The sequence below is a fragment of the Antechinus flavipes genome, chromosome 4 (genome assembly GCF_016432865.1).
Source record: "Antechinus flavipes isolate AdamAnt ecotype Samford, QLD, Australia chromosome 4, AdamAnt_v2, whole genome shotgun sequence".
Taxonomy (NCBI): domain Eukaryota; kingdom Metazoa; phylum Chordata; class Mammalia; order Dasyuromorphia; family Dasyuridae; genus Antechinus; species Antechinus flavipes.
Window position 1 is genome coordinate 185046997 of NC_067401.1, and position 25550 is coordinate 185072546.

At 40.1% G+C, this 25550-nt stretch overlaps 1 protein-coding gene across 1 annotated transcript in view; it reads right to left on the reverse strand.

The window, feature by feature from the left end:
- DNAH2 (dynein axonemal heavy chain 2) overlaps nt 1–25550 on the reverse strand; it is a 107652-nt gene that overhangs the window by 19875 nt on the left and 62227 nt on the right. The window contains exons 29-61 of the mRNA XM_051995791.1: nt 24295–24512; nt 24033–24134; nt 23475–23600; nt 22751–22861; nt 21825–22013; nt 21399–21502; nt 21131–21320; nt 20209–20389; nt 19194–19321; nt 18479–18631; nt 17496–17621; nt 17059–17277; nt 16401–16518; nt 16082–16218; nt 15739–15876; nt 15482–15640; nt 11592–11744; nt 11252–11343; nt 10785–10983; nt 10257–10481; nt 9443–9547; nt 8659–8847; nt 8083–8168; nt 7399–7529; nt 7115–7264; nt 6481–6648; nt 5970–6130; nt 5583–5722; nt 5042–5174; nt 4743–4882; nt 1916–2126; nt 1070–1186; nt 716–857 (exon numbers count right to left, since the gene is read on the reverse strand). Coding sequence (XP_051851751.1) covers nt 716–857; nt 1070–1186; nt 1916–2126; nt 4743–4882; nt 5042–5174; nt 5583–5722; nt 5970–6130; nt 6481–6648; nt 7115–7264; nt 7399–7529; nt 8083–8168; nt 8659–8847; nt 9443–9547; nt 10257–10481; nt 10785–10983; nt 11252–11343; nt 11592–11744; nt 15482–15640; nt 15739–15876; nt 16082–16218; nt 16401–16518; nt 17059–17277; nt 17496–17621; nt 18479–18631; nt 19194–19321; nt 20209–20389; nt 21131–21320; nt 21399–21502; nt 21825–22013; nt 22751–22861; nt 23475–23600; nt 24033–24134; nt 24295–24512 — 4941 coding nt within the window. The remainder of the gene's footprint in view (nt 1–715; nt 858–1069; nt 1187–1915; nt 2127–4742; nt 4883–5041; nt 5175–5582; nt 5723–5969; nt 6131–6480; nt 6649–7114; nt 7265–7398; nt 7530–8082; nt 8169–8658; nt 8848–9442; nt 9548–10256; nt 10482–10784; nt 10984–11251; nt 11344–11591; nt 11745–15481; nt 15641–15738; nt 15877–16081; nt 16219–16400; nt 16519–17058; nt 17278–17495; nt 17622–18478; nt 18632–19193; nt 19322–20208; nt 20390–21130; nt 21321–21398; nt 21503–21824; nt 22014–22750; nt 22862–23474; nt 23601–24032; nt 24135–24294; nt 24513–25550) is intronic.

Below are 25550 nucleotides of genomic sequence, written 5' to 3' on the forward strand. Positions count from 1 at the left end.
TCCCCCACTCCCTATCTAATCAGTTCTAAATCTCATGGTTTCTACCTTCTTACATCTCTCTTGATATGTTCCTTTTTCTCTTCTGTCACAGTCACCATCCTGATACAGGTCTTTTATCACCTCACACCTGAACTACTCTAATAGTTTGGTCTCTCTGCCACAAACCTCTCCCCACTATTATTCAAGTTCTATTCAGATTTTAAATTGATCTTCTTAAAGCACAATAATCATGTCCAGTAACTCTCTATTGCTCCCATTAATCAAATATAAAATGCTCTAACTTTGGCTATTAAAGACCTCCATAATCTAGCCTCATCCTACTTTCCAATTTTTTTTACACCTCATTCCCTGCACATATTCTGCAACCTAGTGGCAGTGACCTCTTTGCTTCTCCTGGCACAAAACACTCCATTTTCACTGTATGCCTGGTACTCTCATCTTCCTGCTTTTTTGGCTCTTTCAAGTCTCGGTTAAAGTTCTACCTTCTCTAAGAAGCCTTTCCTGATCCCTCGTAGTTCTAGGGTCTTCCCTCTATTGATTATCTCCAATTTATCCTATACATATCTCGGTTGAACATAGTTGTTAACATGTCTCCCATGCCTGGCACATAGTAGATAATAAATAAATGCTAGTTGATTGACTCTTATCAGGGGCCTTACTCAAGTAACCCACATTCCAAACCAGGCATTCAGCAACTTTTGGCCTTCCCCTTTACCTAGCTGCCTTTTGGCCTCTACCCAGGTGGGCTCATTTCCACGAAGGATCATAACAGCTTGCATCACCGTTTCCACTTGGGCGGGTGGCCTTCCATATGATTTGATCTCTCCAATATCCTTCTTATTCAGGGATTCTAGAGCCTAAGAGGTAAAGATCAGCTCAGCAGGCAGGAAGGTAAATTTATTGAGTAAGACCTAGCTGAGGGCTCCACTACTCTTATTCAATCCTTGAGTAAGGATTAGATTTAGGGCAGCATTACTGAGGTCTTTAACAGATTATTTGCAACAGCCACCCTTTGTCTCATCCCCAGCCCAAGTTTTTTTTTCCCCCTCCCAAAAGCACTCCTGGGTACCCTCATGGCCTCCTCCAGTGCAGGCAATGCCTCCTCCAGGTCCTTCTGGGCATTTTCTGCCAGTGCTTTGCACTTGACTTCCTCCACTGCAATCTTCTCACTATTAGCTGTAACAGCCTAGGGGTGGAGAAAAAACAAGGCTCTCAGCTCTGCCCCCCAAGTTGTTAAGATAGAAAGGTGAGCAAAGAATTTGAGAGAATGTACAACAAAGGAAGAATTGCCCTGTCTCCCACCCGATCTCTTCCCTGGACACAAGGACATAGCTAGCTTGCCGTTCTTCTTTGTGTCTGTTCTTTCCAGGGGTATCCCAGATGGGACTGGATTGGGATTCCATGCCAAGATAAAAGTGTTTGTGAGTTTCAAAAGGCATAGAGGTTCTGGGAGGACTCTGAGGCAGACAGTAAGGGAACTCTCCATCACATAGGGGAAACCCTTAAATTATAAGGACCACTGAAACTAAGCCCCTGCTTCAAGAAATAGGTCCTATTATAGGCCAAGTCATTCATGTTACAAATTCTTGAAGAGTAACCCTAAAAGGTGAAGCCTATGCAAATCCAAGAAATAGTTTTTCTTTTCACCATAATTTGCTAGGAGCAAGACTTCTCCAATCAAAAGCAATACTTTCCTTCACTGGACTTTTATTATAGTCTGTACCTCTCTTATGCATTAATAATATCAGAATACAACTAATTATATAATGATCCTATCGTTCCTACTTTAAAAGAACTGAGATCATATATCTTATTTATATTTGCACTCAGGTAAATAGATGGCTCTAAATATGCATACCTATTGCCCTGAGCTGAACTGGAGGGGCAGGGGCAGGGGCAACTGCCTTTTCCAAACCTTTTGCTGTTCATCAGCTTCTCGCTTCTGTTGTACAATGATAACCAGGTATTCTTCACACTGTTTCTGGAACTCTGCCACCTTTTGTTTGGCTTCCTCAAGCTCCAATGACATCACTTGCACCTTCTCCCGAGTTTCATCAATCTTAAATAGCCCAGTCCGAAGCTTATTAGTTTGGTCTAATAGTTCCTGCTTCTTCTCTGCCAGCAATCTAAGGAGCAGAGTATCATCATAAGAGGGAGCTTGACCCCCTGGTGGCAGGCTGAGATGGAGATCCCAGAGTAAAAAGAACCAGGATGCTGATATTCCTTGGTTTCAGTCAATATGAATTTCAGAGAGGTGATTGGATCCAAAGCATTATTTCCCCAGCAGCCCATCAAACCACTTTGGGATATCCTAAAGATATCCTTATTATATAGTAATGATCTGGGGAGGGGGGGGGGGGAAGAAGTAAACATAGTGTTAAACATAGCAGAGAAAGGCATGAGGATACCATGAAGTATATGCATCTTTTTCCTTTGATAGCATCCATCATTCAGTCTCAAAATCTTCCTATCTTGACTCTTCCATCTCTTTTTACAGCCAATCAGCCATTAAGTCCCATCAATTCTTTGGTGGGGGTGCTGCTTGAATTTGTAACTTTCTTTCCATTCCTATTGCCATCTCATCAATTCAGACTCATTGGATTATCACATTATGATATAATTATGACAACTATCATAGCCTTCCAATCTATACTTTTCAAGGTATCCTGAGCACCACTGGATTAATTTTCTTAAGAATACTATTTTTTGTCCTGTATGGTCCTTGCTCAAAAAAAAAAAATCTATTAATTATAACCTGAAATCCTTAGCATGGTATTCCAAGGCCCTACACATTTGGAAATTGAACTTCCTCTCCAATTTTATTTTCTACTGCTCCCTAGCAGAATCATGGAGTATTACAGATAGAGGGACCCCAACTTCACTTCACAGATGAAGAAACTGTAGCCCAGAGTAGTTAAGTGACTACAGATCAAGCCATGAAGCCTCTGTTTTACCCTGGCTAGTCTAATTAACTATCCCTTTGTTCATTCTATAGTTCTTGCCCATAATATCCTTCCTTTTCTCTTCTTCTATTTTCCAAGTCCCTACCCACCTTCTCTAAGAAACATACCTTCACATACCACTCCAATCCACACTGATCTTTCCTTCTTCTGAACTCTTAGAACATATTTTACTGTTTTTGTGACTTATTTGACAATTATTCCAAGTTCACGTACTAGTTGAAAAATCATGCCTTCTTTGAGAGGTGCATGAAGCTGTTTTATAAACAAAAGTACTAAAGTACCAAAAGTATTAAATTGCATTTAGATATGTCTAGAATGAAATTTATTATGGTTCCTGACTACTGATGGTCTTCAAGCGGAAACTACAGGACCATTTATTGGGGATAGAGAGGAAGAAGCCAGGGTAGGATTAGAAGGTGGGTAAGGCAGGCATCAAGGAAGCTGGAAGGAAATCATCCCAGTGAGGCAGTTGGGGAACTGAGAACAATGTCAATGTCCTCTAACCTGTGAAGGTACAAATTGGACTAGATGATTTCTGAGAGATTTTCTAGTTCTGCAAATCTGTGATACTACATACTATCTTTTTTTCAGTTGAAAAGAAAATTATATACTATGTATATGTTTTGTTTCCTAAAAATAGTAATTACTTCAAGTTCAGGGTCCATGTTTAAATTCTCCTCAATATCAAGCATAGTATTTACTTTACATCACATAGTACTGATCAATAAATGTTAAATAAGTTGGATAACAACTCATTTCTGTAGCACTTTCCTCATGATTTAGGTATTGCAAATAGTATTTTCACTATATAGATAAGAAAACAGTTTCACAGGGGATAGATGATTTGCCTGGTGTCATACAACTATTACATGCCAGAGCTGTAGCATGATATATAGATATAGATATAGATATATAGATATTCAGCTGAAAAAGGAAGTAAGATAGGCAGACAGATGCACCAGCACACAGTTGGAAAAAAGAGGAAAAGAAGCTGAATAAATTCTGACTTTCAAAGGTTTATCATGGTCTGAAATAAACTCTGAAACAGGTCCAGAGGATAGAAACAGCCAGTCAAGTATTGGAATGTGGTCAATACTAAGAAGCACATTTAGAAGATTAGGAGGGCTGATGAAAAATGCTATCCACTTCTAGAGAGAAAATTAATTAACTCTGAAGAAGAGTAAAACATACTTTTTTCACTTTTTTTTTTTGCAACATGAAGAAAGGGGAGAGAATTTGGAATTCAAATTTGTTTTGAATGAATGTTAAAAATAAGTAGATAGGGGCAGCTAGGTGTCACAGTGGATTAGCGCACCAGGCCTGAAGTCAGGAGGACCCAAGTTCAAATTTGTTCTCAAACACTTAACACTTCCTAGCTGTGTGACCCTGGGTAAGTTACTTAACCCAATTGCCTCAGCCAAAAAAAAAAAACAAAAAAAAAAAAAACAGTAATAAAAAAGTAGATCTCTCTCTCTCTCTCTCTCTCTCTGTATATATATATATATATATTTTCATTTGAAAAATTCATTCATTCATGTATGTGTATATATGTATATATATACACATACATGAATGAATGAATTTTTCAAATGAAAATTATGAGTCATGCTTTCTTTCTGTCATGAGTCAAAAAAACAAGCTCTCCCTTCCACATCCCTGCTCAATTCACCATAATCCACCATCTCCCAAACTCTCTATTCCGCAGTCCTTTTCACATCATCTGTGACAATTTTCTATTTTACATATACAGATTTCTTTAACTACCCCATGTCTTCATACTTTTTGTATCCAGAAACGAGTTCCAAGTAGTTGGTGGGGGTGACATAATTGTATCTTCGAAGTTCCAAAAGCATCTTCTGGGAGTAGCGGGCCACTGACCAGTGCATAGTGACGAAAATCTGGGCAACTTTCTTGTGGATCTAAGGGTAGTAGGAAAAGGATGTGAGGGGGATAGGAAGGATAAGAAAACAGAGAGGAAGGAAGACAGAGAGGAAGGAAGAATTCAGACAACAAGGGCTAGAAGTGGAAGAAGGGGCAAAGGTTGCCAGGGATACTATTATAAAGAAAGGAGTTCTCACATTTTCCTCAGGGCCAAGGTCCACACCCACGAGGTACTTCTCAGCTACCTCCAGCAAGGCCTCACGGGGCCATTCAGAGAACCAATTGATAGTTGTGCAGTTCACCAGGGCTGGATATTGTCTAATCCAGTTCCTAGGGGTATGAGGCAGTGTGATCCACTCAAAGGTCCAACCCTGGCTTCCCCAACCCATGTTTATTCTCCCAGTCCCTGGCTTTATACATGTACATATTAATTGTCATTTTTCTGGTCTATATGAAGTCTTCAGGTCTCTAGTACTTCTTTCTTAGTCTTTGCTTATTTCAAAAACCATGTTACCTTCAATCATCCCTCCCATACCAACCTTGGCCCTCAGCCCTTCATTAAACTCTCTCCTAAGAATTTAATGATCCTGAAAAGTGATAACGTCTATTTGAGGGAGAGGGAGCTATAAGAAGACCTAGGGAACAAGACAAGCAGGTCTCAAAGGAAAGCAGGTTATCAGGGAAGGGGCCTCAGAGAGAGGGCATGAGACTCCCAGAAAAGATGTAAATAGGGCTCACCTGAAGGGATCCCCCACAGGGCTGAGGCAAAGCACAATATGCAGATTGTTCCTCACACGTTCAATGAGATAGGCAAAGAGACTATCTGAGGTCTCAGACACCTGGTCTACTTTTGCCTGGTCTATGATCTGTCTCTGGATCTGGAGGAGAAAACACAGTAGAGTCAGAAGATCAGGCATCAAGGAAGTCAGGGGGAAAGCAAGATGTGGATTCTAGTAAAGCCGTAGGTAGGCCAGCAAAGTCTCTTTTAGGGAAAGGGGATAAAAGAACATCATGACCACCTAACTGCACCAGATAAAGAGATAATGGCATTGTTGGGGCTTTATTTATTATAGGGTCAGGTGTATGTGGGGGAGGTGGATGTGGCTGATAGGAAACACCACCTACCTCTTCAAACTCATCACTTTTATAGAGGTTGGGGACCTCACCCGAACTGAGAATATTGTTAATATCTTCCAGAAAAGACTGGTCAGCAATCTGAGTGTCCACAAAAAGAAAAGAGGTGGCCTTCAGATCTACCCCAGCTTGGCGGTAGAGACGCTTGATATCTATACATGAAGAAGGAAGCAACATTCTCAGTTTTCCACCATGACTTACATCTAGGGTGACAAGACAATCTAGAAATAGAGGGCCCCAAATCACAGATCACTAAAGGACAGACAAAATGATAGATTTACTCTTATTCCTTTTCAGGAACCCAGAATTCTACCCCCTTCTCCTAGAAGCTTCTGGTTCTCTTTACTCTGCCCTTTCCTAATTCTGTTTGAAGTTATCACCTCTTTCCCTTTTTCCCAATAACCTTCACTCAAATCCCAATTTGGCCTCAAAAAAACCAAGCAACCTGGCTCTCAAGTCTGAGGTTTTTCTTATTCCTGAGACAACTCTCCAATAGCCTCACCATCTCGGAATTCCTGCTTTCGGTAATGCTTGGTAACTTCAATCTGGAAGGTAATATACTCGCAGATGGAGGATGCCAAACGGGCAAGGCTCTGGCGTCCACTGCCTCCAATTCCCACCAATAGCATGTTACCTCGAGGCTGTCCAATGACTCGCACTATCCGAGTAACTGTGAGGATATTGAAAGAGACTCTACATTGCAGGACCACACATTCAACAACTTAAATTATCAGTGTTTTATCTTAGAAAGAGAGGTGTCTGAATCTGTTGTAAAGACCCCCAAATGACTTAAGACAAGACCATAAGCTCTCAGGGCAAAGAAGGTGTCTTGTTCAAATCTGAAAGGGCCCATTTTCCATATATGATAAAACTATGTGTAGAATTTTCAGAGACCCAAATCTCTACTATTGTGTCCTCATCTAGTTCATAGCATCTCCAAAAATGTTTTTATGGACCAACAAAGAAGTTTACCATATTCACCAGGTCCTACTTCCAATGAAAAAATTAATTTCTACCCCCAGAGCAATGGCCAGGAAAAAGTATGAAAGTTTCATGAACTCTACTCTAGTTAGGGGGATGAGAAGAATGAAAGCCCCTTCCCCTACACTGAAGATGATGAAAAAGGGAAAGCTCACTATGTTCAATAGCCTCACGGAACAGCACCAGCTGTATTTGCACAACACCAGGAGACAAGTTGTACTCAGCCAATGCAGTTTCCATGGCTGTCTTTAGTAATGTCAGGTCAACCAAGTCTTCATATACTTTGGGCTCCCTCATGAAGTCCCCTAAACAAAGGGAAAGCAGAACTGCAGTACCTGGTTTTCCTTTTCCCTCCTATCAGCTACTATTCTAAGATTGAAGAATCTAGTCTTCAACTGTAACCCCTCAAAATTCCAGCACCCACAGACTCCAAACTCACCAAAGATGGGTGGGCGCTTGTTAGGACAAAGGTTATGAAAAGCAAGGTCAAAGAAACTTCCAAGTTTTTCATTCAGGATGCTTACAAAGGCTTCAGAGTCTGTTGCATCTACCAGCCGGTCAGAGAACACTCTATTGGGGAGGGGTCAGAATAGGGTCAGATAGAAATGGGGAATAATTAAATTGTAGGATACTATGCTAGGTGCTGGGAATACAAAAGCTAAAAAAAATCTCAAAGAGTTTAGAATCTTGTAGGGAGAGATGAAATATACACAAATAACTGTAAAATTAAGTTAGAAATAAGACTCTGTAGCCAAGAGATATAAAGAGGCATTACCTCTAACTGGGGAGAATCATGGGAGGTTTCCTAGGGGGAAAAAAAAAAGGCAGCTGATCTGAGTCTTGAAGGAAAGGATAAATAGAGATGGGAGAGGGGTTTCTATTCCAAGCCCTGAGGATGTCCTGTGTAACAGCATAAAAGCAAGGGAGGGTAGAACAAGACCTGGGAACAGTAAAATATAGGGGGTAGAGTAGAGATAGGTAAAGGAACAAAGTTGTAAAGATATGAGGAAATAGAAATTTAGAGAAGGATAAGAGGATGTGATAGAAAGAATAAAGCTAGGATTGGAGACCAGGGTTAGAGATGAAAAAGACTTGGGCTGAATTTAGGTGTGGGACATCTCACCTGAAACATTCATGGATCCAAAGTCGGGTGATGCTGTTCTTAGTATCATGGAAGGCCTTGTTAGCTCTAAGCATGCCCTGGAATACCTATTGGAGAGATGGGGAATACATGGATCAAACATTTATTAAATACCTGCTATGTGCCAGGCACTGTACTAAGCACTTTTAACATATTGTTTCATTTGATCCTTAAAATAAACCTGATAGGTAGTTGCTATTATTATCCCCATTTTACAATTGAGGGCAGACAGATATTAAGTGACTTGACCTGAGGCCATATTTAAAATCAGATGTTCCTGACCTGTGGACCAATATTCAATGTATTGCACCACCTAACTCCTTCAAAAACAGTCAACTGGGAATTGAAACATAATATAGACAGGGAGTGGGTTTAAGATTTGCAAAGAATTTTTACAAATATTATCTCACCTAGCTGCTTATAGTACAGGGACGGAGGAACATCTATTTTGTGGGCCATATAGGGCCCACAAAAACTAGGTACTACAATCTCCCACTACTTGAGCTCTATAAGTTGATAATTCTGTCACATTTTAAGAGGGGTGGGCCTAATTTTTACCTTAGAAATGTCTCGAAGGTTGAAGAGGTAATGAATCTTGGCAGGTGTGGGAAGGAAACGTTGCACCACAGTGTTATAAATGTCTAAGGTGGCTGCAGTCACCACATTTCCAATGGGCTTTACTTCTTCTTCAAAGTCCTGAAGCTTCTGGTTGATCATGGTACCAAAGATACGGAGAATCTGAGATTCCTAAAGACAGTATTGATCCCTTGGATTATCCTTTTCCCAACTATCTGGTCTTCCTGTTTCCTACTTTACCCAGTATTCCTAGGATCCCACATCTCATCATAGGATAGTGGGTTTCCTTAGTTTTGGATCTGGAATCAGGAAACCTGGTTTCAAAAGCTAACTCTGCTACATGTTACCTGGCAACCTTAGCCATATTGCTCAAAATGATGGAGTGTAACTAAGGTTTCTAGAATCCCTTCCAGCTCTTTATTTCTGAATCTGGTGATGACAGATAGTTCAATGAGACCAATCCATTCTCCTGGGACTACAAATTCCAATAGTTCCCACCATGAAACTCTTATAGCTTTAGGGGTACAGAGTCTAAAAGACAACAATCCAAACCCTCATAGACTAAGTCCTAGAATGCAACTCTTCTCAGATTGTTCAGTTGCTCTTTAGTCTGTCTTTCATTTTCTACTAAAAACAAGGCTAAAGGGTCTTCTCCTGCCAGTTCCTCCTAAAAGGCTGTGATGGTTTAGCACTTCTTCTTTATCTCCCCCACCTCAGGTCTGTTCCCTTCCCCTCTTTGATCCCAAGACTCCAAAAACTCCCTCACTGTGGGGAAAGTCATGTTGATGAGATGGAATCTACTCTGAAGCCTCGAGGAGATGACCGTCCTTCCTCCTCCTGGAGGTCCCATGGCAGCCATCAGGAACATGTCCTGGTATAAGAAAGATGAAAGCAGAGGAAGAGTATGAGAGAGACTTTGGGAACAGGAAAAGGAAGAAAGCAGAAGAGAAGTAAGAAAAGATGGGGGGAAGGGTGGTTAAGGGAAGAAGTCAGGGAGGGACAAGAAGAGACAGATCAGGATTATGAAAGAGTAATGAAATATGATGGGAGACTAAAAAGAAGAAAGGGGAGCTATTATATAAACATTTGAAGCTGGATGCCAGAGAACTGGGATGAAGACAATTTTCTTATGCTGTGTCAGAGAAGAAAAAAGAAGTTGAGTATCAATACTATGGGGGAAAAGAAGGAACAGAAAGTAAGATGAAGAGGAAGTCCATTCTTGTTTAGTTAGCAAGTGGATAATCCTGCCTGTTACCTTGAATTTACCACCTGGTGATGGGAAGTAGCCAACAGAGCAAAAAATAGGATAAAGGACTCTTGGATATTGGCAGGAATGGTGGAGACAATTCTAAGAGGATGATGATTTAAGAAACATAGTAAAAGAACTGGGAAGAGAGGGAGCTGAACATTATGGTTCCTTGGTTTCTAAGAGCAGCGAATTAAGCTTAAGGGGCAGCTACTTAGATCCTAGAAAGGGATATCCTGAAGGAAGGACAGTCAGGTATGAGAGCTAAACAGTAGAGTTGTGGGATGGAGCAGAAACTGGAGAGATGGAAGAGAATAGGAGGCTTGATACTTACTTTGATATGCTTAATGGTCTGTTTTCCCCGGTCATACCAGAAGCCATAGTCAATCCAGAGGCGCAATAGTTCCAAGGGTGGCTGAGAGCCAAATGTGTCCTTGGCTGGCATGTTCAGGTCATCCATGAAAGTGATCATGCTCTTGCCTCCAAATGGCACATATACTCCCTTTGTTCGCTTCTCCACACGGCTTTCAATGATGCTCTGCACATTGTTGGATGTGGTCTGTGGAAAAAGCTTATATAGAGGTCTTGGGGGCCAAATAAAGAAAAAAACTAAGGCACTGGGGTAGAGGAGATCTAAGGACTGATGGGCCTAAGTCTCTGAGAAAAATAAGAGCCTGGAGATCTCAAGGACCTTTCCTATGCATTTATCTCATTCTAACATGAATTCTTAGACTTTGTGGGTTTGAGGACAATGACTGCCCTGTATTCCCAATATCTGGTAGAATGGTTCAAACATACTAAGCAAACTTAGTGTCTGTTGAATTACATTGGAATGAGCTGACTGCTTGGGTTTTCTACTAACCTGAGCAGACATGTTGACAGTGAGCACAGCCCACTGGTTGGTGGGCAGGGCCTGCAGGACACTTTGAGCAATGGATGTCTTGCCTGTGCCCACTGGACCAACTAACAGGATCGGGTTTTGGCTGGCTACAAGGGCACTCACTAAGTAGTTGTATCGGATAGTATCCACAGTGGGCACCATGATCTTATAGAAGGGGGCACTAGAAAAGAAGAAATTAGTTGGAGACTTTGATTCTATTTCCCTCTTTACTCCACTTTGTTTCACTCATTTCTAGGCCTTAGCCCCAACACCACTAAGTTCATCCCGAAGTAGAGTCCCAGGATTAAGTCTTTACTTTAGACAGCCTATTTACTATCTCAAAATGTGCCTCCTTGTCTCAGAATCACCACTCTTCTCTTTGCTTTTAGTCAACACATTTTCTTTCAAGGCCTTGCCCTTTTTCATCCTATCCCACAGCCTGCCCTTACTTTGGGGGATATCGCCAGCTCTTGGGCAACTTTTCCTCAAATGACATCCAATTCTTCAATTTGGGGTCCACAAAGTACTCAAATACTGTGTCCTAGAAACCAAAAAAAGGTTATCTGTCAGATCTAAAACCCTTTCTCCAGCTTTCCCATGTTCAATTTTAGGGCTTATATTCTAATTTAAAGACTATGGGATCAAAGAAAAAGAGTGTTAAAAGTTAGGTACTGGGATGTCAGACATTTGTCTTATAAGTAGGGCCCATATAAGGGATTTGTATGGGGTGCAGAGAAGGAAAAACTGAATGTTTTAAAATAGGACATTTGAGGCCTTGGGTTTAAGGACCTTGTTGGGAAAGGATCCCTCAATCTCTCTGAGGAAACTGTCTATCTTCTTGCGGCTTTCCTCATCCACAGATGCACACACTGACCAAATAAGACTGAATATAAAGTTCATCTCCACCATGTTGGTATAGTTTTCAATATCAGCTGGATTCACCTAGAAGGAAGCAAATGGTGTTAAAGATAGGGGATATATTAGGGGACTTGTCTAACCTAATAACCTTTAAAAGAATTATGTCTCATAGATACAGAGATTTTTTTCTTTGTACGTTCTTTTTGTAAAACTAAATGGGTATGAGTTCTAGACTGATGAATCTAACACTTCTTGCATCTGAGAAGATGCTCTAATACCAAAATCTTGGTGCTAGTCCTCTGCCTAATATACAGTCCAATGAATAAACTATATTTTTTGTATGTAGATAGGATGCTTTGAATTCACAATAATACAATCCACATTTATATGTTATTTTAAGGTTTGCAAAGTGAACCTTCACAACAATCTTGTAAAGAAAGAAGTGCAAATAGTAATATCTCTATTTTATAAATGATGAAACAGAGGATTAGAGTGGTGATTAGCCAACAAGTCAGGACTTGAACCTGGGTCTCCAAGATATCTTAAAATAGTGGTTCTCAAAGTATGGTCTAGAGAATCCTGAGGATCTCTGAAACCTTTTTAGAGGGTCTACAAATTCAAAAATAGTTTTTATTTCCAATATGGTAAATGTCTACAAATATAACCCAGATATACAAAAATGCTTTGGAGAGATTCTCAATAATTTTTAATAGGATAAAGATACTGAAAACAAAAGTTTGAGAATCACTGTCTTAAAACTAAACCACTCAGTCACTAGAATAGTGTTTATGTGATTTGCCTGAAAAGGTGAACACATTGTCACTCAGACTCCTTTTTAACTAACATCTGTGAGATAACTAACTAGGCAGGATTGGAGGAATGATAGTCAATGGTCAAGGAACAGAACTAAGATGACAAGATTAAAACTCTCAACTTAAGTCTCCCATGTACTATTCTCTAGTCAATTAGGTAACCAGCCAGACAATGGATATGTAGAAAGGAATGTATATCTATATAGATAGTATGCATATCCATGAAAAGATGTATGTGTATCTAAGCCAATCAGCCAATGGATATGTAGATTTTGCCTATCTATGTATATACATATAAATTGCACGTATATCTATGTAGGCATGCATATATATTTAAGTTAACCAGCCAGACAATGAAATTATTCAGGGGATATATAAGAGAAAACATTAGGCAGAATGGAGAATATATATCTATAATCTATCTGCAATCCTAGATTTTATTTTGCCTGAAACTTTATTCATCTCCTAAAATACATTCACTTCCCTAATCAGAAAGCTCCAATGACTCCTCATTACCCAAAATATCTATGGGCTCATCTATGGCATAGTTATGAGCATTGCCTTTCACACAAGTGACCTGGATGTATATTGGAAAGGTTGGGGCATAGGGTTCAGGAAATCATACCCCCACATTCAATCTGCTGCTAAATCTTGTCAATTGTAGATTGGAACAAATATAACTCCTCTTTCCTTTGATACTGTTATTACCCCGATGGCATCCTCATCACCTCAGACTTGGACTATTGCAATGGCTCACAATCACCTCCAAGATCAAATAGATCTTCTGTTTGGCATTTAAAGTCCTTCATAATCTATCACCCTATCATCCCTCACCTTTCCAGTCTTCTTACCCTTTATACTCTACCATGTACTCTTTAATCCAGATGACACTGGCTTTCTTTTTGTTTCACAAGATATAGCTTTATCTCTTAGCTCTGGACACTTTCCTTGGCTCTTCTCCAAGCCTGGAATGTTCTACATCTCTGTCCCCAGTTTCTCTGACTTGCTTTAAGTCTTAACTTAAATCCTACCTTCAACAAGAAGTCTTTTTCAATCCCTCTTATATGTATTAATTATTTTCTATTTATCCCATGTATAGCTTGTTTGTAAATATTTGCTTCTTGTCTTCCACATTATAGACTGTGACCTCTTTGAAGACAGGGCTTTTTTGTGCCTTTCTGTGTATACTTAGCACTTAGCGCAGTGCTAGAACATAGTAGGTACTTAATAAATGCTCACTGACTCACTAACACCAAGGAGAGGAAGCAAGGAGAGGGAGCTTTTGGAAAGTATGGATGGAACTTTTTCGCACAATGTAAATAAGAAGTAGACCCGTGTGGCTATAATGGAGAGGACTAATGGGAAATCCACTGAGAAAGTTGGTTATCAAGATTTGGAAGGGCTCTAAGAATCCTTTGAGAAAGAATAACTGCTAACACCTTGCTATAGCCTTAGGGCCAAGAGAACTGTGTGTGTATAAACTGACAACACCCACTAGGGAATGTTTGACATGAAAGGAGATAACTGCTGTCACTAAGGATCTAACTCAAGAAACCATGTGAAATGTGGTAACAAAACCACATAAAATGCAAGAACATCCAAAATATCCCTTGTAGAGACTGGGGCAGGAGAGGAATAGAAAAATAGATTACATACAAAGAGAGGCAGATGGGGACCATATAGTGTAATAAGGGTCTGATGCATATTCAGATCATCTGAAATAGCATCTGTCTGGCACCTATATAGATATTATTTGCTAAGATGATACCATCCATGTGTGTAATGGGCTGAGGCTTGAGATGATGCAGTGAGGTCCCAAGCACATGAAGCTAAATAGTAATTGGACCATACTCCATTAATATATAATCTTGGAGAAAGAATGGCCCCCGCCCACTCTTTGTGCAAGTCCTGATGTGTTGTATAGGAAATGATGATTTTGGTGGGTGGAGGCAGGGAAGTGGAAAAGGAAGGGGAGGAGAGACTGCTTGCTTTTGCCATTGCGACAGCCTTTCAGCTCAGGTCTCCCTCTGTTAGCTGGCTTCCTGTCGCAGCTGCCCATATTGCTATCGCAATCCTTCTTGCCCATATTGCTATCGTAACCCTTATTCACCTCTTCACTTCATTAAAGATTGAAGATTTTTCCCTTAACCTGAATTCCTGACTCCAGCTGATTTTAAATACACGGTCATTACACATGTGGAAGGCATGTGGAAGAAATATGAGGACTAGAGCATGTGAAGACATTTTCTGTTGATCTACTATGTGGTTGAGAAGAATTATTTTCACTGGTTGTGTAGCTATAATTGTCAGCATCTTCAAAATGGCTGATAAGTACCCTTTTGGGGGGGCCATATGGCCCTTCTAGGGAGGAGAAAGGAGGCTACCCATACCACATGGTATTACTATAACTTTGAGTAAAGGAGTCACTTCAATGTCTCAAACTTGAATGCAGCAAAAAACCCAGCTGGTACTAATTCAACTCAGGCCATTTTGAAGATGCAAGTAACACCACCAGTGGAAACAGAGCTCCTCCAACTAGGTGGCAGACCAGTACAAAATGCCTAAGCATGCTCCAGTCCACACAGATCTCCTGGAATGCAGTCTCTGGTGTCCTCCATAGGGATGAGGCCACCCTAGCAACCTGATGTCTGCACATGCACCAGATGGAGGCCATCTCAGGTGATCTTGACAAGTGCTAGATCCCCAACAACATTCATAATAAATTCCTCAGTCTGGCTTCCTCATCTCCCATTATAGACTAACCTTTTAACACCTTCCATTTTCTGATTTCATTAAGACAGCCAAACTAATCTCTTCACTCTTCTCCATATATGACTTGTTCACTCATGCCTCTCTTTTTGTAAAGGCCATTCTTTTTCACCACAAAAGGCTTCCCCTCCTTTCTCTACCAAAGGCCTCTCCCTTCTTTTCCAAATTAGGCTCCAAACTCTTGCTCCCACCCAAGGCTTTCCTTGTGGGCATGGTAGATAGAGTAATCTGTCTTCTTACCCCGTTCTCTGGGGTGGCTAGGGCTGAGAAGAGTTTGCAGAGGGAAATGATGCCACTATATTCAGGGACAGCAACCAATTCTTGGCAGTTCTCTTTTTTAAAGGTTAGCATTTTGTTGACAAATTTGTCAAACATCCGTTGAAGTGGCTCTACTTCACCCTAGAATTGGAGGAAATAATTAAGAGATTTTGGTATTGCTTCTTGTGGCCCTTTCCATCTCCTAAGACTTCGTTCTTTGCCTCAGTTTTTTTCCATACCTTTGGTCTTTTTTCTAGCCAGGACTGAACATAAGGTTTCCATCCCAGGTCGCTGTAATCAGTGTAAACCATTCCACAGCGAGATACAGTGGCTGGAGAAGCCACAGCCAAGTTCTCCACTTCAAACAGCAGGGACACCTAAGGATGTAACAAATCATTGTAATACTCACTTCTTGTTTCTAATATCAGGGCTCAAAGTATTTTATTTTAAAATCTAAATATTCTGCCTCTAAGTCTAAGCCTTTGTCTCTTAGGATCCACAAATTCTACCTTCAAGTTCCTACTTATTTCTATGGAAGTTCTATTTTTTGGTGTCCCAAAACATCTTACTCTATCCACATACCTGCTCAGGCATGGAGATACGCTCTCCATTGATAAGGGTCAGTACTTTGTTGTCGTCCATGACAGAGTTCATGCTCTCAATCCATAATGTATCCACAGGACCATCAAAAAGGATCCACTTCTCATCTGGCTTTTCATCTTGGTATAAGAGAGAGGATGGGAGCCTTTCACTTAGCATTCACTCCCTTCAAGGACATAAGCATATGCTTCCCTGGCCTCAAGCAATCCCCCTCCAATCTGTTCCCTGATCTAGGTAGGAAGGCCCCCAAACCATTGCCTTCTAGAGAACAAAGTACTCAGCTCCCATGTTCTTCAATTACCAGCACAGGCAGTCCGCATTACACTGGACAAGACACCATCTGTCCACTCATTAGTGTTGAGGTCATATTCACCATATAACTCTCCTAGAGATACTGCCTTAGGATTCAAAGGAAAATCCTAAAAATCAGGAGGAGTTGGGGAAAAATAAGAGTTGGTTTAAGTAGTAAAGATTTTTTTCAGATATTCTTTCATTTTCAGCTTACCTATTAGACATATTATTTCCATCTCTTAGATGGAGATAATAACTAAAATCCTAATCTCTACAAGATAGCCTGTCCCAATCTCTCAATTATAATGCCTTCTTCCCTCTCTTATTTCCATTTTATCCTGTATATAGCTTGTTTGTACATCATTGTTTGCATATTCTCTCCTCTACTATACTGTGAGCTCTTGAGAGTATTGTGTTTTGCCTTTCTTTGTATTCCCTCTGCTTACCACAGGGCCTAACACAGAGTAGGAATTTATTAACTTTTATTTAAGTTTATTAGGATCCCCAGGCATCCCAATTCCTAGGCCTTAGTTCTTCTTACATAGCCCTTGTTCCCATGCTGAGACCCAGGCACAACTACTCCCTTCCATATTTGCCTTCTTTGAGGTTGCACTGTCTCCCTGTCATCTAAGATATTAGCCATTGGTCCCACTCTTCCAGTTTCATACCTTAACATTATTGAAGTTGGGCTCTCCAGCTCGGCAGAGAGCAGACAGAGCTGCTTGCAGAACACGCCAGGTGACTGTCTTAGCACTGCTTGTGCAGCCCACAATCATAGAAGAGTGACGTGAATTCTTGGTTTCATACAATTGAATAACCTTGGTCATGGTGAATGGTGTGTTCTGTAGCCCCATCTCCTGAAGTTCATGCTCAATTGTCTCACGAAGCTGAGGAAAAACAGAAAAATAGGATATGTATGAAATCAGAGCTATTAATCATGATAGATCCACTGAGACTTAGGCTACCATATTTAGAGACATATAGAGGCTATTATCATCAGGAAAGAATTTTCCTCTAGTTGTTATACTGGTGAGTATGGCAGAAGTGGGGAGCTTGGTGGGGCGGGGGGGGGGGGGCAGAGCCAGTCATACCCAGGAAGGTATACCTTGCCATAGTCAATGACAGGAAGCTCAATATTGGGGAAAAGGTCCTGAACAATTGCATTAAACAATGGCACATCTACTGAGGTTAGCTTGGCAATGTTCATGTCCCTCATGGAAAGCAGTAACACCTAGAAGAAGAGAGCAAATGGAGCTTAGAAAGCAAAAATTTGAGACCTCAATAAATCCTGATGATATAATATAGCTTCTAGGGGAGACAGCAATAATTTTAAGGTTCCCTGACTTTAGGGTGCCTCTATTCTAATAATAAGTCAGTGATTCTAAATCTTCTGGCTTTGAAATCTATGATCCTGAAGCTCTCTATTCTAAGAATGCAGTTAATGATTATAGGAATATAACAATATTTCTTCCCTTAGACTTTAGGGAAGATATATTAGTGATGCTGAGACTATTGTTCTAATAATTTGTCAATGATTTCAAGTCTTCTGGCCTTACAAACATTACTGTCCATTGGATAATCTAATTCTTAAGACTACTCCTTGGTTCTGCCATTAGGCCATAAAATTAGCATATCTATAACATGAAGAATTAGATAAATGTGTCTCTTTGCTTCCGTTTCTTAGCTAAATTCTGTTGGAATTTAGACTGCTTAAATTGGCGTTATAATTGCAATAACCTTTGCCCCTTGACTTGGAGATGGGTTCAAGTCTGCAAATTTTTTTGAGATACCTCACAACACTGGTCTGTGATCCTAACTTTTTAGGATCCCTTTCCAACCTCAATATTGCTGTCTAAAGGTCAAGGTGATCTCTGTAAAGTGTACGGATTCAGGGAACACCACAGAGATTGAATAGAAGCTAAGTTAAGGTTGTTAGGGCAATAAGAAAGTATAAGACAAGGGACCAACGGCCAATGGCAATGGAGCATCTCTTAATGGAGAGGGACAAAATGAGTAATACTGCAGTGATTAAGTCACAGACACTGTAAGTAACATAAGACTTAAGAGCTGTCTGCATGTAGGGCTTACCTCTTCATCAGCCAGATCAGGTTGCAGGCGACGCTTCTTGCCAGCAAATCGTAAGAGAGAGGTGAGGGCTCGAAGGCCAAAGTCATAGTGGTCCTGCTTGGAAAGCTGCTGCACAGCCAGTGAGTAAAGTGTGTATACTTTCTTAGCCAGTATCTAGGTGGGGAGGCAAGAGAGATAGCCAAAAGATGGGGTGGGAGTGGGGAGACCTAGACCTTTTACAGAAGAGTAACTTATTGGCAGAATACTGAAAAGAAGGGCCAGGCCAGCCCAGGCTCTCAAGAGCTCACAGTATAATAGAGGAGAGAATATGCAAACAATGATGTACAAACAAGCTATATACAGGATAAAATGGAAATAAGAAAGGGAAGAAGGCACTGTAATTGAGAGATTGGGACAGGCTATCTTGTAGAGATTAGTATTTTAGTTATTATCTCCATCTAAGAGATGGAAATAACATGTCTAATAGGTAAGCTGAAAATGAAAGAATATCTGAAAAAAATCTTTATTATTTTAAACACTCCTGGTACCCCTACGGGGTAAGGTTCTCCTCCTTGTTCCAAATGCATATAGTAGACTTATGCCCTCAAATATCATGGGATGGGGTGACCACAAAACCCAGTTATCCTATGGAATGGTGCTGCCATGGAATGAGAGTTGAAGGGGAGGGCACAACCACAAGACTACAAGGTCAAGGGTATTGTTAGTAGAGAGATACCTTGCAGTTGCCAAAACCTTCCCCAAATAGAATTATCTCTGCAATAAGAGTGGAATCAGGGACCACCATGGATATAGGGCGGAACATGGACTTCAAGTTGTCAGGAAGCTCTGTCCGACCCGCATAACCTGAAACAGAGTAGGTCCCAATCCAGCCTCATCTCTTATCCCGATCCTAACAATATAACCACTCAAATTTTATTTCCTTCTCTGGCTCATACCTGATTCCATTTCCATCTGTCTTTTGTTCTTAGTATGATTTCTGTCCCTTCCATGTTCCTTCTTCTTCCTCAACTTCTGTCTGTGATCCCTCACTTTAACCTTAATCCCAGGCCTTTATTTCATAATCCTAGCCCTATTACCCATTTTTCATCTCTGTCTACAGTCCTAATCTACTTCAATCCCAACCATTTATCTCTTCTGATCCCTAAATGCTTTCCTATTTTTTTCTTTCCCAGAATGTTTTTCAAGGACTATCCTTAGAGTGCATACTTGATGGACTCTGTGTTTTGAGGGACCTTATACTGCTGCAGTACCTGAAAGCTAAGTTATGGCTTGGTAGAAGCTGTGATTTGTTAGGTTATACTAAAAACATGAGAATATATATGTGTGTAATGCATATATATATATGTACATACACATACACATGAATATGAGTATGTGTATATACACATGTATATATGTTAACAAATCCTTCATCACTACCAAAGCAAAATGAACCTATTCCCTTTTTCCATCAGATTGCATATTTTCTCCTCCAAGAATGCATTTAACATTCCTTTAAACTGACTTAACCTGGATATAAATGCTTGCTTATTTATATGAGGGGTAGGGAAAATGTGCTCAAAGATGGGTGCTTTGTCCAGGTCCTTGAACTTTTTTTGGGGGGAGGGGCAAATCCTACCTCCTCTCTATTGCTAAACCTTCTAAGGGAAGCCTATGCTATTCCTAACCCCCCTCTACCATAATTCATAGTAATGAAGATCCCACAGGACTACATTGATTTCCCCTCTCACCAGGATTCATAGTAATGAAAATCCCACAGGACCAGACGAGATTGATTTCAAAACCTTCAAAGAGGAATCGAGTGAGACCTGCTGCCAAAGCGGAAAGAATGGAGAGGATCTGCTGAGCCACCACAGAGAGCACCTCTATGTTTATTCGATTAAACTCATCAAAGCATCCCCAAGCTCCTGTCTGTAGGAAGGAATAAGAATCAAATGGATTAGGGAGTTTAATAGTCCCCAGAAACAAAGAAAACTTAGTGGAGGAAAAAGAATTAAGCCCAAAAGAATAGAGGTCCTATACTAGGAAGAAGAGTCTAAAAAAAGAAGAGGGAGAGAGAGAAAAAAAGATATAAAAAAGTAAACAGAGTTGGGATAAAACCTTTCCTGATTTAAAGTATTCCCAAAAATTAAAATATTAAATAAAATTAAATTAAATTTTAAATAAAATTAAATTAAATAAAATTAATTAAAATATTAAAATTAAAGTATTCCTTAGTAGATAGGACTTCCTGAACCCAGGGTCTTTAAAGACAAAACTTCTGAGTGAGAATCTCAACACTGGACAACTCTAATGCTGGAAATATAGATATATTCTGGGGTAATTGACATAACAAAAGAATATCTGAGGATAAAGGAATAAGGCTAAGGAGAATTCTTTAAGGAAAAGAAGAATTGCAAGTCTTCTGAGTAAGGAGTAGGACAGAACACAGAATGTGAGCCTGGGACCAGACAAGGCAAAACAGTTAAACTAATCATCTTTTTTTTTTAGCCAAGAAGAAAGAGATCAAATCAGCGAATAGGATGTTTAAAACCAATTTTGCCTACATCACAATTTTTCTTTAGGGATGGCTTTGGATAGAAGATGTCTGAAGATGGAGTGAAGGAGAAAAGCTACCCAGAAGGTTTCTAGAAGAGGCATGGGAACTCTAACCTGAGCCAGTCCCGAGTACATTCGACCCATGGACTTATAGTCAAGACCTTCTGAACAGTTGACCACGATGACATACATGCCCAAGGCTTTGCCCAGGTCCTTTGTTGTCTCTGTCTTACCAGTGCCAGCTGGGCCTTTGGGTGAGCCCCCACGGTGCAAGTGAAGGGCAGTTGTCAGAGTCATGTAGCACCTGTGGGGCAGGTTTGGAAATGAATCAAGCCCCTTCTCAGCACCTATGGCCTTGCCCTCCCTGCCCCTGATGGTCTACCTGTCTGTCAGAGGAGTGATGACAAGTCGACCAGAGTTACCTAAGTACTCATAGCCATACTGGAACTGTGTATTGGTCTGTCGTATTATACAGTCATCAAGATCCTAGAGAAGTAGAGATTAATTTAGAGACAGTTATAAAATGAAGAGGAGGAAGAAATTCAGAAATGGCATAGGAAGGAGCAGGAGCAGAATTAGACTTGGAAGAAGAGCTAAAGATAGGAATAGAGGAAATGAGGAAGAAGTTATGATGGAAAGATTAAAGATTACAAATTATTACTAAAAATTAAAACTAAAACTAATTTAGGAGATTTTTGATAAAATTAAAAGATGAATTTAACAAGAATTGGTTTCAAGGACTAGAATATAATTATATTATAAAAGGTCAATAACAAATTTTGGGATGAGCAAGTTGAAATCACAATACCTTTTCCCAGTAGAAGCGGAGTTGGCTGAGCCATTCAAAGGCATTGACATCCATAAGACCACTCTTATAGAGCTTCTCTATCACATCACGGGCATGAATCTCTATAGTTACTAATGCTACAATTTTAAGTCGGAGGATCTTAGTCAGGTTTCCCCGGATAGCCTCTGAGTACTTGTTCAGTATTGATACCTACATGCATCATGCAATGTATTGGAAGGAAAGGAGGTGACTGAATCTAAGCTGAAACATACTTTCATATCCTCATATCCATCTAACTCCAACCCTGCTTAGGACTCCAAGACAAAAAAAGTTGGTGTAGTCCAGGCAAAGTCTGAAAATATACCCCGTAGAAATCTGAGTAAGGTAAATATATATATATATATATATATATATCTGAGGCAATTGGGGTTAAGTGACTTGCCCAGAGTCGCTGCAGCTATTAAGTGTCTAAGGCCAGATTTAAACTCAGGTTCTCCCGACTTCAGGGCTGATGCTCTATCCATTGCATCATCTAGCTGCCCTCATACATATATTCTTAAGAGACATCCCTTTATGTGCTATTGTCTACTTTAATCTTTGAGCCCTTATTATATATGACACATCACAAAGTAACTATACACTATGATATTCAACTATGTGCATTTATAAAAAGTAATATTAAAAAGTCACTGTTTACTTCCCTACTGCATCCTAACTAGCTACTTTGTCTATCTATATTTCTAACTCTGATCATGAGCCCAATGGCAATCTCAACACCAGTTTTTCAATTTACTATCAAACAAAATACCAACCCATCCTGAACTTTCAGCAGCATTCTATCTACTAATCTACTGCCAAGTTCTAACCCATCTCCCAGCCAAACTCTTTTTTAATACCAGGCCCAATTTATCAGTTCCCCATTCCCCAGTTCTGACTCAGTTTCCTACCTGTTTTTTTCTCATGACCTTGAGAACTTTCTTGTCCGAACGCTCTTTAGCTATCTGCAGGGACTTGGTAACATCAGTTGTCCACTGGATCTGACTGGAAGTGATCCCCATCTGGAAATCATCAAGATGGGAAGGGTCAGAAGCCCTTAATTCCTGTTTTTAGAAAATCTACCTAGCCTACTTTTAAATCTTCTAAATTCTACCTCTCTTATGGTCTAGTGGGATTGCACTTATATTTGCATTATAAATGTGGATTGACTGATTGGACTGACAGTTCAATCTAAATTCTAATTCTGAATTAGCAAGCAAAGCAAAAATAGCAAGCTATTTTTCTTCTTCCCAGGCCTGAATTTTCTCCTATGTGGAAGTTGGACTAGAATGATCTCCAATGATCCTTCCAACTTTAATGTTCTATCAATCAAACAAGTATGTTTGATTGTACATGTGCAAGGGATTGGGGATAAACTACTAATTTTTGATTCTCAATGACTTATTTCTACATAAGTCTACATATTCCTAATCTCTTCTTTAAAAGTAAGACATAGCTACCTAAAAGGATTAGTTTGAGGAGAAAACATCTGAGAAGTAGGATGCCTGGGTTTTGAGAAAGTTAAGAGTGAATAAGGAGATAAAGCAAGAGACTCAAATACTGGGAAGAGATCAGAGAACTTCCATCCTTTCACACTTCCATTCCCAATGAGTTTGGAAGTTAAACCAGATTTACCTGGCCAGGCCAATCCTTCACCCACTTGTCTCTCTTGTTAAGGAACTTTTTGAGGGCAATGCGACTATTCCGGAGCAATTCCCTAAGAGTGTTTCTCATAGCACGTTCGACGTCACAGAGCCAAGCCTAGACAAAGGAGTGAATAGAAGACAGAGTTCAAGTACATAAGGCTCAAGAGGAAATCAGGAAGAGACCTAGAGGACAGTATGCCTAGGTCTTAGGAAGGGAATAGAAGTTGGGGTAGGAGGAGAGGAGATAGCCAAAACCTGAAGACATCTCCATGAACAGAACAGAAAGAGAAAGCAGTTAGCCTGGGTCTTTGAAGAAAATGGAGGCTGGGAGCAAAGGATGTTTATGTCTCAAAAAAAGAACCCAGCTACTGGGGAAAAAAAAAATAATGCTACTTCCTGTTCCAGAGTGGCTTTCTTCTAAAAAAAATTTAAAAAACAAAACAAAACAACAACAACAACAAAAAAAACAAAAACAAAAAAACAACAACAAGTGAAGAGCAGAGCAGGAAGAAGAATCAGCGTGGTCTCAAAGCCTTTCCTCACTTACCTCAACAGGCCCTTCCAAAAGCACTGTGTGGAGAAAATCAATATATTCTCCATCACCTGAGAACATTCCTACACCTTCCCACTTGCTGCTGACTCCACCCATCTGTGAAAAAGAGAGATCATCATCTATCTTTCCCTTACTTCTAAAGCCAGATTATCCTAAAGGGCATCTAAACAGTTGCAAGCTCATTGCTGCCTCATCCCTAAGGCTTTTCTGCTTTTGTTCCTTCTACTCCCATCATCATTTGGCCCCCAGTGCTGACCTTCTGCATTCGTAGTGACTTAATATTGTCAAAGCATTTTTTGAGGTGGGGCTGCACAGCTTCAGGGTTTCGGGATTGACCCAATATCTCCAGCAGGTCATCATTGGACAAAAAGTAGAAGCGTGGGAAGACATGGCGCTTGGTTTCTAGGTACATGTCCAAAGATTTCTGTATATTTTCTAAGCTTGTGTTCATCTCCACCAGTTTATCCATGAGACCTGGGGAGGGATCAATGAGTAGCATCTACTTTATAGATAGTCCCAACTCTTCCCCCACTTTAGCAAAGGCTTTCACTATTAGTAGTTTAAGTCTTATAAGTCTTTGTAGATGATGGATGCCACCACAATTGGAAGCTACCATCTCCACTCCCCAGGATACCATTTCCCACCCCTGCCCACTCTGCCCTAATTTCCTCAGGGCTACATTAATCCTTGGAACCATTCAGCTGAACACCTTGGATCATCCCAAGGCCTGATAAGAATCAAGAGATTCTGTCCTTCCCTAGGCCTGCAACAGGGAATCTATACGTGGAAACCTTCTTCTCTAACTTCATTCCCACACATCAGTGATAAAAAAAAAAGAAAGGACTGCAATGTTCATCATTCCTTAAAGGTCCTCAAAATTATAGTAAATGAGCTGCTGAAATAGCAGGGCTAGTGTTAAAATGCCCTCCTCAAATTGTTTGTTTCATCTCCTTTATCTTCATTCTCTAAAAAAGATGAGGGTAGGTGTGAGCTGAAATAAACTAACCCTGGGATTAAATTTTGAGATGTCTTGAGAAGCAAGAATGTTTGGTCAGCTAGGGCCTTTAAGAGATTATTTTAATTGCTGAATATTATAGAGAGATGGCTGAAGAACTTCATACATTTCAACAAAAGAAGTATTTTATATCATAAGCTTAAAAATAACTAAAGAAATTTTAGTTATGTTCAACTCTTTGTGCCCCATTTGGGGTTTTCTTAACAAAGATAACCCTAACCCTTCTTCATTTCATAGATGAGGAAACTGAAGCAAATAAGGATTTTTTGGGTTTTTCCCCCCTCAGAGTTACACAGCTAGTAAGTGTCTGAAGCTGCTCCAGTATTGAAGTACATAATTTTTGTCAATTGTCTTGTATAAATATACACATACATTTATCCATGTGAATAGAAAGCATTTTAAGTTTCTTTGCTGATATTTATACTCTTTACTCTCATAGATGCTCTGAGAAACTTCTAGACTGCTTTTTATTCTAATTCTAAGAAATGAAACCTATT